The sequence below is a fragment of the Caretta caretta genome, chromosome 6 (assembly GCF_965140235.1).
Source record: "Caretta caretta isolate rCarCar2 chromosome 6, rCarCar1.hap1, whole genome shotgun sequence".
NCBI classification, from domain to species: domain Eukaryota; kingdom Metazoa; phylum Chordata; order Testudines; family Cheloniidae; genus Caretta; species Caretta caretta.
The window spans coordinates 37,838,021-37,850,732 of NC_134211.1; the positions used below are offsets into that span (position 1 = coordinate 37,838,021).

At 41.1% G+C, this 12,712-nt stretch overlaps 1 protein-coding gene across 1 annotated transcript in view; it reads right to left on the reverse strand.

The window, feature by feature from the left end:
- The window catches only part of SPON1 (spondin 1), a 331,470-nt gene that overhangs the window by 243,294 nt on the left and 75,464 nt on the right, over positions 1-12,712 (reverse strand). Inside the window, exons 4-5 of the mRNA XM_048854086.2 lie at positions 10,659-10,732; positions 7,184-7,306 (exon numbers count right to left, since the gene is read on the reverse strand). Of these exons, the coding sequence (XP_048710043.1) occupies positions 7,184-7,306; positions 10,659-10,732 (197 nt within the window). The remainder of the gene's footprint in view (positions 1-7,183; positions 7,307-10,658; positions 10,733-12,712) is intronic.

A 12,712-nucleotide genomic window follows, 5' to 3' on the forward strand; every position in this document is an offset into this window, starting at 1 on the left:
CACTGCGCTGCCGTCGCCTCCTCGCCTGGTTTTTCAGGTGCTGGTTCTGCATACACTGCACGATAATGTGCGAGGTGTTTACAATGGTCATAACTGCTGTGGTGAGCTGAACAGGCTCCATGCTTGCTGTGCAATGGCATCTGCTCCTGCTCGGGCAATCCAGGGAAAAGGGCACGAAATGATTGTTTGCCATTGCTCTGGCGGAGGGAGGGGTGACTGACAACATGGCTTACAGGGTTGGCTTACAAGGAATTAAAATCAACAAAGGGGGTGGCTTTGCAAGAAACAGAATGGCCCCCTCAAGGATAGAACTCAAAAGTGGGTTTAGCAGGCTGTTGATTTCACAGAGGGAGGGAGGAGAAAATGAATACAAAAAAAATCTGGTCTATTTCTTGTTTTGATCTACTTCATCTATCTTTATACTTCTTGCTGGAAGCAGACTGTGCTGTACGACCTCTAGCCATCGTCATCTCCTGGGTGCTCGGCAGAAGACGGTGCAGTAGGACTGCTGATCGTCTTCTGCTGGCTGCAGGTTAAAAGACAGTGCACTGCCGGTAGGACTGAATCACCATGAGACGAAACTTAAAAGGGAAATGACCTGGCTGAGTCACTCCCATGTTTGCCCAGGCGCCCCGACCTCATCGAGGTCAGTTAAAAGAGCACCCTGGACTACGTCGACGACAGCTACCAGTCATACGGCACTGTCTGCTGCCAAAAGGCAATAAACTGCTGCTGTGTAGCAATGCAGTACCACGTCTGCCAATACCCAGGAGACATACGGTGAAGGTTAGCTGAGCGGGCTCCATGCTTGCCGTGGTTTGGCGTCTGCACAGGTAACTCAAGAAAAAAGGCGCAAAATGATTGTCTGCCCTTGCTTTCACGGAGGGAGGGAGGGAGGGAAGGGGGGCCTGACTATATGTACCCAGAACCACCCACGACAATGTTTTAGCCCCATCAGGCACTGGGATTTCTACCCAGAATTCAAATGGGTGGCTGGAGACTGCGGGAACTGTGGGATAGCTACCCACAGTGCAATGATCTGGAAGTCGACGGTTGCCTTGGTACTGTGGACACACTCCGCCGACTACATGCACTTAGAGCATTTGTGTGGGGACACACACTATTGACTGTATAAAAACGCTTCCTACAAAACCGACTTCTACAAATTCGACCTAATTTTGTAGTGTAGACAAGGCCTAATTGTGGACACGTGAAAAATTTCTCTGGCCTTCCAGAAATTTTAGCTAGAAATTTGTTAGTGACTCTTCTGCCTCAGTCCAATCCTGCTGCCACTGAGGTCCAGTGTCAAAAGTCCCACTGATTCTAATGTGAACAAGACTTGGTGTAAAGAGAATAGATTTGTTGTGCTTTCATAATGAGACTTTTCTAATTATATGTTAATGATGGGAGAGTCTACAGATGTAGAAACAAATAATGACTGTAGCTTTATTTATTTTGTTTTCTAATCATTAAGGGTAACAACATTTAATCCTCTTATTACATGATTCCTTCCCAATAATTAGTTTGATCCTCGTGATTGCGTACACTCTTGACTGAAATGGGGTCAAATCCTGAACTTCTAAAATAGTAAATAACCATGTGTCTACATGGATCCACTGTTATAATTAAAAGAAGAAAAAAGGGACAATAGGAGTAATTATATGAAAGCGACCCTCCTTTACCAAATCATTATAAACACTGATTTTTTTTTATATTACTGTGTCGGGTGGAGACTTCCGGCAAGTTCTTTCATTTTAACTTGAAGTCCTGCCCTGCTGTGTCAAAAACCACTCTGCCATATCCATTGTAATAAAAAATAACCCTTCTTTTCTTCTCATAGAATACCCCTGAGCAGGTAGCTCATATTTATTTGTTATTCAAACTATTAAACCAATATTATTTTTTATGTGAGTATTCAGCTTCTGAGCTACCCAGTTACTTGTAGTGTAATAAGTCACATGACTGAAAGAGATTCCATTTCAGCTCAAAATTGGGTTTCTGTTCATTTTCATCTATGCATCATTGAAATTTGCTTTCCATGGACACGCGTGCCAGAACAAGCAGATTGTACAAATATATGAGTAAAATGATGCATGAACATAGACAAAATTAATACATTTTACAATTCTAACATATGTTTATAGATTTTATTTATTTATTTACTAGCATTCATCTAGACCTACGCATAGCATACGCTTAATGATTCATGAAGGATAGACTGAAGCATAGTCAGAACATTTTTAAGTGGTTAATGGAAGTTTTTCTGTCTGAGAATCATGGAGGAAGAATAATACACTAAAATCTCTCTAAAGAAAGGAAGAAGAGAAGAAATAAGCAAAGATGTAGAGAAGTAAGTAAAAATTGAATGAGGATATTGATATACTAGGGTATCACAGCAATGTCATGGAATTATGATAATCAGTGGGACATGGTAATACCAGGGTACAAAATATATAGAAATGACAGAGTAGGTCACGCAGGTTGGGGAGTGGCTCTATATGTGAAAGAAAGCACAGAGTCAAATATAGTAAAAATCTTAAATGGATCAAACAGTACCTTAGAATCTCTACAGCTAGAAATTCCATGTTAAATGATAAGAGTACAGCAGTAGGAATATACCACCAAACACCTTATCGGGATGTTGAAGGTGATTCATAGAATCATAGACTTTAAGACGATTATGATCGTCTAGCCTGACCTGATTGTGAAATGCTCAGGCGATTAGAGAGCTTGAAAAACAGAAAACCCAATAATAATGGGGGATTTCAACCATCCCCATATTGACTGGGAACATGTCACCTCAGGAAGGGATGCAGAGATAACATTGTCTAGACACCATTAATGACTGCTTCTTGGAGAAGCTAGTTCTGGAACCCACAAGGGAAGAAGCAATTCTTTTATTTAGACCGAAGTGCTGCACAGGATCTGGTCCAAGAAGTGAATAGAGCTGAACCTCTCAGGGTAACAGTGACTATAATGTAATTAAATTTAACATCCTTTTGGGGGCGTGGGGGTACCAAAGAAACCCACCACAGTAGGATTTATCTTCAAAAAGGGGGAAAACACAAAAATGAGGAGACCAATTAAGCAGAAATTAAAAGTAAGTCACAAGGGTGAAATGCCTGCAAACAACACAGAAACTTTCAAACTAAACATATATCTCAAATAAAAAAAACAAACAGTAAGAGTACTAAAAAACATCACCATGGCTAAACAACAGAGTAAAAGAGGTAGTTAGAGATAAAAAGACATCCTTTAAAAATTGAAAGTCATATCCTATTGAGGAAAATAAAGAGGAACAAACTCTGTCAAGTCAAGCATAAAAGTATAATTAGGCAGGCCAAAAAAGAATTTGAAGACAACTAAGACACAAAAATGAACAGCAATTTTTTAAAAGTACATCAGAATGAAGAGTGCCAAACAACTGATGGGACCACTGGATGATTAAGGTGCTAAAGGAGCATTCTAGGAACACAAGGCCATTGAGGAGAAGCTAAGTTAATTCTTTGCATCAGTCTTCACTCAGAGGATGTGAGGAAGATCCCCACACCGGAGCCATTCTTTTTAGATGACCAATATGAAGAACTGTCCCAGACTGAGATGTCAACACAGGATTGAGGTGTCAAATTGTCCCACATTGAGATGTGAATACAGGCACCCTGGCTGGGGCACTGGGTCGTGGCCACACCACGCAGTTTGGCCCCTCCTCGGCTGGGGCGTTGGCTTGGGGCTGCATCACACAGCTCGGCCCCGCTCTGGCCGGGGGGCTGGGTCTGGGCTGCACCACCAAGCCGTGGGATAAGCCCGCTCTGCTTCCTATGCGCTCCAATGGGAGCTGCAGGAGCGGTGCCTGCGGATGGGGCAGCGTGCAGAGATGCCTAGCCGTGCCTCTGCGTAGGAGCCAGAGAAGGGACATGCCCCTGCTTCCGGGAGTTGCTTGAGGTAAGCGCCGCTCAAAGCCTGCATCTCCTGAGCCTCTCCCCACACCCCAACCCTCTGCCCTGGCCCTGATCCCCCTCCCACTCTCCAAACCCCTCGATCCCAGCCAGGAACACCCTCCTACACTCCAAACTCCTCATCCCCAGCCCCACCCCAGAGCCCGCACCCCAGCCCCAGTTTTGTGAGCATTCATAGCCCATCATGCAATTTCTATTCCCCAATGTGGCCCCCGGGTGAAAAAGTTTGCCCTGGGATATAGTATACTTGGTCCCACATCAAAGGCTCAGAAGCAAAGTAAGCAGTCATGGGATCAGAGGGAAGGTCCTCTTATGGATAAGTAACTGATTAAAAGATAGGAAAACAGGGTAGGAATAAATAGTTAATTTTAAATGTGAAGAGAGGTAAATGGGGGGGGGGGGTTCCTCAAGGATCTGTATTAGGAGCAGTGCTGTTCAACATAGCCATAAATTATCTGGAAAAAGAGGTAAATAGTGAGGTGGTAAAGTTTGCAGACAATACAAAATTACTAAAGATAGTTAAGTCCAAAGCAGACCACAAAGAGTTGCAAATGGATCTCAAAAAACTGGGTGACTGGGCAACAGAATGGCAGACGAAACTTAATGTTGATGAATGCAAAATAATGCACATTGGAAAACATAATCCCAACTATACATACAAAATGATCGAATCTAAATTAGCTGTTACCACTCAACAAAGATTTTGGAATCATTGTGGATAATTCTCTGAAAACGTGGACTCAGTGTGCAGCAGCAGTCAAAAAAGCAACAGAATGCTCAGAACCATTAGGAAAGGGATAGATAATAAGACAGAAAACATCTCAGTGCCACTATATAAATCCCTGCTACACCCACACTTGAATACTGTGTGCAGTTCTGGTCACCTCATCTCCAAAAAACATATTAGAATTGGAAAAAGTACAGAGAACAAAAATGATTAGAGGTACAGCTTCCGTACAAGGAGAGATTAAAAAGACAGACTGTTTGGCTTGGAAAAGAGACAACGGGGGGGGGGGGGTAGGGGAATACAATAGAGGTCTATAAACTAATGACTGGGATGGAAAAAGTGAATAAGGAGGTGTTATTTATCCACTTCACATAACACAAGGAAAAGGGGTCACCCAATGAAATTAATAGTCAGCAGGTTTAAAAGAAACATAAGGAAGCATTTCTTCACACAAAGCACAGTCAACGTGTGGAACTCGTTGCCAGGGGATGTTGTGAAGACCAAAACTAGAATGGGTTTTAAAAAAGAATTAGATAAGTTCATGGAGGACAGGTCCATCAGTGGCTATCAGTCAAGATGGTCAGGGATGCAACCCCATGCGTTGGGTCTCCCTACACTTCCGACTGCCAGAAGCTGGGACTGGACAACAGGAGATGGATCATTCGCTAATTGCCCTTCTCTGTTTTTTCCCTCTGAAGCATCTGGAATCGGCCACTGCCAGAAACCAGGATACCAGGCTAGATGGACCATTGGTCTGACTCTCTATGGCCATTCTAATGTTCTAATAAGATACATTCCATGGGAGTAAAAAGAAATAATTTGATTCATCTATTCAGAATGTGTCCGTAATACCAGCCAAATCTATGCACACAATGAATCTGAATGAGTACCATTTAGCAGGTACACAAATCATCTCATATCTCAAAAGAGCATCACTGTGAATACTGGCACTATGGCTTGTTTTATCCTCCATGTGTTTGTTCTGTTGCCCAACCAGCAAGTCAAACAAGTTTTAGTATATCATCGCAAACTTGTACTAACCCACATGATGCTGTATCTGAACTATTCTATGTTCAACTTAATAAAGCAAAACTTGAGACAGTAACAGCGTAATCAGTATCAAGGAACAATTCATACGCAGACAAATCTTTGACTGATGATGAAAATTCACCACATTGGGTGACAGTGATATTAAAAAGAAAAGCTACACACAAAAGCTTTAATAAAGATCATGCAGTAGACAACATATTATCAAAGCTTAAAGACCAAATAAATATATGACTTTCATCCCTAAGCCCACCCGCCTTTGTCAATCTACCTATCATTGTCAATGATAATGAAGATCATATTTAAAGAACAAATGGAAAATGGAAAAGACAAAGAGGGGAACTAAAAAGAATAAAAAACAAACAAAGATCCCCATTTTCTATGCATGTTTTTGTAGATTTAATTTTAAAAATAAAAGTTATTTGCATTTTATTGCCATAAAACCACTGATTCTGTAGATTAGAAACTTTGCAATACTTGATTTAAATTATGAAAAAAGTTTGTATTTTAAGATTTGAACATTTATCCAGCTAGCATTGTGAAAGAAAGAGGAACACATAAATGATGCTGTACACATTCAGCCAACCTCATTAACAGACTGATTCGGTGCCCACTGAAATCAATGGGAGTCTTTCCATATGGTCATTGGATTGGGCATATGCACTGCTGCAAACTCAAAATTTTATATTGAATCTTGTGATATTTCCTGTGTTTCTAAAAAACTCAGCACCAAGACTTATGTAATTAAGTGAGACTCCCTAAAAAAAAAAAAAAAAAAAGAGAGAGAGAGAGAATAAGTTTCTAACCCTCATGGTTGCAAAGAGAGCTTGAAAATGTGACCCTAAAACAGTACATTTCAAATCTCAAATGCCAGAAGGCGAATCAACCCCAATTTAAAATTTTAAAATCTCATGATTTTTAAACCAACCTCTTGATTTTTGGGGGACTGACTTGAGATTTTCGAACACTTGGGGTTGGCAATATTACATGTATTCATCATAATGTAGACCAGGGATCGGCAACCTTTGGCATGTGGCCCGCTAGGATAAGCCTCCTGGCGGCCCGGGCCAGTTTGTTTACTTGCCACGTCCGCAGGTTCAACCGATTCCAGTTCCCACTGGCTGCGGTTCACATTCCCAGGCCAAATGGAGGCTGCAAGAAGCGGCAGCCAGCACATCCCTCCACCCGCGCCGCTTCCCGCAGCCCCCAGTGGCCTGAGACGGTGAACTGCAGCCAGTGGGAGCCGCGATCGGCCGAACCTGCAGACACAGCAAGTAAACAAACCAGCCCGGCCTGCCAGGGGGCTTACCCTGGTGGGCCGCATGCCAAAGTTGCTGATCCCTGATGTAGACTGTCTTTCTGTAGGTTAGTTTTATCACCTCTCACCAAGAATCCCCACACTCCTTATTTTAGCCTCTAGATTCTACTGCAATAATAAAATAATAATACTCACGTGGATAATCTTTTGGATGTGTCTTCTCTGACCAGTTTCCATAAAAAGTTAGCCTATATTTAGCAGTTCCACAGGCACAACAGTCTAAGATTGGTTTATCAGTCACCCCCTCAAAGGTCGAGTCTAAAAAGCAGCGGTAGAAGTAGTTATTGAAAATGTTCGGTTGCAATTCAACAGACGACAGCAAAACTCCAATTATAAATAGGAGTAACTCAGCATAACTCCTAGTATTTTATTCTTCTGAGTTACAATTAGCTATGGGCCAAAACTGGAACCTTGATATTTCAAAGTGGGGTTAATGATTTGGCTTCATATCCCTGGATCTGAACCTGCCACTATGGTTTTGGTTCCATTTCAGGTCCAAAAACTGGGCAGTTTTTCTGGTTTTTATTTCTATTTGGATCAAAATTTCCTAAGAACAGCTGCTCTCTGATTTAGCCTTAAAATCTAAATCTAATCTAAAATCCAAATCTAAATATAATCCAGAGCTGAAGCCAAACACGATGTCATCAGCCTAACTCTAGTTAAAATACAGCTCTGTTTTCTTTCGTGAATTAATAAGAAGCCAACAGTAACAAATTGTCCTATCTGTCAGCCCTTAAAAGAGATTAAGGAGGATCAGACTGTATTTGGCTCTTGTGTGAGTGAACACGGGAAGGGAGAGTACTGGACGCCTTGTACAGGACGTGGAGTATAAAAGCAGACCTTTCAATCTCCTGAGCACAAAGACTTCTCCAAGCTAGTGCCACTAGTCTCTCCAAAGGAGTGGAAGAAGTAGGAAGGAGCTAGAGCCAAGACACTGCACCTTCTGAAAGCAGCAAATGCTGGTCTCTCTGAAAGCATGGCCAGTGACCACATACCCTCCCCTTTCCCCAGGAGTCCTAGGAGGCATTGTGTCTGCTTGTGGTCTCATGCCTTCTCTGCTGGGCCGTGCAGCTCCACACTTTTCCCTAGCACTCAATGCAGCCCTGTGCCTTCAGGTCACAACTGAATATGATCAAAGCACAAAACTCACTTACAGGACTAATATGCCTTTTCCTATCTAAAGCTCCATCTAGATTTGGAAGATAGGTTGTATTTAAAAATGTGTTAGCTGAAATGTTTTAACTAACATATTTTGAACACGTGTATAGACAAGGTTTAACACCTTTAAAAATATGTTAGCTGGTCATGATCAATCCGAGATTCCCATTTACATGGTTGACCATGACCAGCTCACATGTTTTAAATATGACTTGCCCTGTCTACATTAGTGTTTAAAAACATGTTAGTTAAAATGTTTAGCTAATACATTTTAAACACAACCTATTTTCCTAGTATACACATGATACAAATTTACTTCCTATTCCCAACTTCATGTCCTTGCTTTTCTACTGTTCTCTCTCTTCTCAGGAACATGAACAGCTGTCTCAGTTTCATTTATTTTGCTTGCTTGCAGTGGTCTTATTCAACATACTCACCACTCGTAATGTGAAAGGTTATTTTTAATGAATATAATGTGCATTCTTGAATGTATGAAAGAGAACAACATAATGGCACATGAGAATCTTGGGTAGCATCAAGGATGTCAGATTTATTAAATCCAGTTAAGCATCTTATTAGCACACATTCGGTTTCTTAAAAACGAACCACATTATACTCAGGGCCAGATTAAACTAATCCAGGGTCTTAACTTCAAGTCCAAAAATCAAATGGTCATCTCCTTAGCTTCTCCTAAACTACACACAGCCGAAGCGATTTCCAAACTGGTGGGGAGAAGGTGATAGAGGTGGTATCATCTTACAACAGTTATCTCTGCATTTCTGCACAAAGAAATTATCATTCCTTTCCAGGAAATCTGACTAATGAGCCCCCTCTTCGAGTTTGAATCTCCTCAAATTAAACCTCTGTTTAAAGGCAGCTTGACAGAAAGTCTCAAAACGTTTAGAAATTAATCCTATATAGCCGGAAAAAGAGAGGAAGGCAATACTACTTGCCAAGCAAACTGAGTTTAGGGGCCACTTGCCTGATTTCTTTCGCCTAGTTCTATGTACTTGTTAAGCACTGACCTTGGGATTTTCAAAAGCACCTGATGGATTTAGGCGCACAAATGCCCTTGACTTTCAAGTCCCTTAGCTGCTTTTGAAAATCTTCCTGCAAGAGAGTCTGCATTGTCATGAAGACCGTCCTTGCCCTGAGGAGTTAACATGAAGACAAACATAAAACAAGACAATAGGATAACTAAAGGAATGGAATTACCTAAGGCATTGTCTCTTTATAAATCCCACCGCTCTAGAGAGGAATAATCACTTCATGTTGAAACAGAGATAATCATTGACAATTCCACCTCTATCTCCACCTCCCTATCATCTTGGAAACACCTGCACTATGCAGCATTCAGGGAATGATAAGGAGGGCTTGGCCCTTATTTATTATAAACACAGAGATTAACACCTAACTAAAAGAAGGTTGAGGGGAGATATGATTGCTCTCTATAAATATATCAGAGGGATAAATACCGGAGAGGGAGAGGAATTATTTAAACTCAATACCAATGTGGACACAAGAACAAATGGATAATAAACTGGCCACCAGGAAGTTTAGACTTGAAATTAGACGAAGGTTTCTAACCATCAGAGGAGTGAAGTTTTGGAAAAGCCTTCCAAGGGAAGCAGTGGGGGCAAAAGATCTATCTGGCTTTAAGATTAAACTCAATAAGTTTATGGAGGAGATGGTATGATGGGATAACATGGTTTTGGTAATTAAATATTCATGATAAATAGGCCCAATGACCTGTGATGGGATATTAGATGGGGTGGGATCTGAGTTACCCAGGAAAGAATTTTCTGTAGTATCTGGCTGGTGAATCTTGCCGATATGCTCAGGGTTTAGCTGATCACTATATTTGGGGTCGGGAAGGAATTTTCCTTCAGGGCAGATTGGAAGAGGCGCTGGAGGTTTTTCGCCTTCCTCTGTAGCATGGGGCACGGGTCACTTGCTGGAGGATTCTCTGCTCCTTGAAGTCTTTAAACCACGATTTGAGGACTTCAATAGCTCAGACATAGGTGAGAGGTTTTTCGCAGGAGTAGGTGGGTGAAATTCTGTGGCCTGCGTTGTGCAGGAGGTCAGACTAGATGATCATAATGGTCCCTTCTGACCTTAGTATCTATGAATCTATGAATCTATTTGCATAAGTGAATGCAATTTAATGTGAAGTGTGGAAGTCATTGCCTGGTGATTGGGAGGGTGTGCCCTACCTATAGGTCCACATGGAAGAAGTACAAGGGTGGAAGTGGGGAAAGGATATTAAAATAGTAAGAAGGATCACGTAGATGGTGAGAAAACATCATCAGACAGCAGATACCAAACCTATACCAGGACAGAGTTGTGCAGAACATCAAAGTTGAGGTGTAGCAGCTTAAACTAGATACAGAGGACAAGAAGCAGCCGATGGAACATTTCAAAGAGGGCCAAGGGAGGACCTGGTTCATCTTACCTTGCTCACATAGTTTCTTGGTAAGAGACCCCTCGTCTTGAAAATAAATAATTCGCTTCTGCACAATACTGGCTCTGTTGAAGAGAGAAATACAGGTACAATGAAACATATCTGTTCCTTAAAAGGAAGAAGAGAATGAACTTTGAAGAACTGAATGGACAGTCTAGAACATTCTTAGAATGTTTTGTAAAAACTGCTACATTACAAAGTATCTGTCTCTAGAAGTCTGTCTACAGTCAGGTATACCTCAAAGTCTGTATACAGTCAGGTAGCCAACTCTTCCCCCCCCCCCCCCCCATGAGAACCATGTTTTAAGAACTGTGTTATATCCAAACTATTTCCTCTGTGGTGAGTAATATTTCCTATCTAAACTAGTCCTCCCCCCCCATATATACACACCTACAGCGCTATAGAAAGAGATACAGATGGAGAGATGCATATTTTTATTTCAAGTTGCATTTGATTATCATTACATATGGCAGAAACTTGAAATAATTTTGATGCCTGAAAAAAAGGTGATCAGTCATATTGTATGGAGTCAGCCTTTTTGAAGTGTAGGATATTCAACTGTCAGAAATTCAGAAAAATAACACCTCTAAAAACAAGCAGCTGTTTATAAGAAATCACTTGGCGTTCTGAGGAGATAAATGTTTCTGATACACGGCAACAACTTAATGCAGATATAATATGCTATTATCACACAGAACTATCATACTAAATTCCTCTAAAGGGCAACACCAGCTCTTTGTCTTTTGTGAGTTTGCTGCACTAGCAGGGCACATGTGGTCAGAGGGCAAAGCTTGCCTTGACCCTCACAGCTCAGGCCACTGGGGAGCTATGTATGTTTTTAGATGACAGCATACAAGTTTAGAGGGTTTTCTCTCATTTATTTTCTTTTTTTCATGTGGTTTCATCTTGACTTCCTCCTCTGTTACATAAATCTTCAAATAAATACAGGCAGAAGGTGCAAATATTATAAGCATTACTAGTAATAATTTTTATTTCCAGATAATTTTAAATCCTATCGTTGAGCAGTTCTGAACAAGTATATTGAAATATGGGCAACTCCCTTTCTTTAAAAACAGGATGCTAAACAGTTGCCATCTGACTGTGACATGTTGCTAAAGCACTCGGTACAAGTTATAATTGGATTTCTTTTCTTTTTAGCCCACATAATTATGTGAATTTAAATTCACACAAGCCCTGTGTCCTTTCCAAAGTAAAAACTTACAGGCTTCAGTCAAAATAAAGGAAATTTGAGAAACCATTCCTCAGTTTGGGATTACTTTGTATTTCCTTTGTTTACCCATAAGAAAACATCACCCACTTCCAGACCTATTATTACCAGCATGTTGGCATAATTTATTTAACACTTCTGCTCTTACCAAAGTATAAAGCAAAGAAAAATGGTTAACAAGAATTAATTGTCACGTCAGATGAAGGCCATATAAGTTAAAAGTGCATGGGCCTGAGTCTACTATCACCTCCGTTTTACATTTACTTCACGGAATTCCACGGATTTATTCTCGATTTACCAAATGAGAGGTGAATCTGGCTGTATATGGTTAAAGCTGCTGTTAATGTAAGAGATGTGAACTTGTGCTGACAAACGTCCTACCCCAGACACATCACCAGAAAAGAATGCAATTGATTGTGCTTCCTTCTCCAGAATGCAAGAGTGGTGTAGAGTGGCAATATACAAAGGAAACACTTCATTTCACACTAAAAATGCCCACGAGAACAGCTGATGTTCATAGACCGGAAGAGGCTTCAGAAAGCTAGAGCTCGCCCTAAACGTTAACGGGGTTGGCAACATGTACAAGCACTGGTGGGAAGGGCCAATTTAGGAAAACCAACCAAGAAAGGTAAAAAAAAGCAGTGTGAAGCAAGGACCGGCACAAGATCCCCCCATGCATAGAATCAGAGGCTGCATTTCCAGCGTTTAGGAGAGCAGCTTGTGAACATCACCTATAGGAAGGGAGACTATCGTAGATATAAGCAGAGAGTAAATCATAATAAATGGTTTCACGTTAGATAAACCTAGGACATATTAA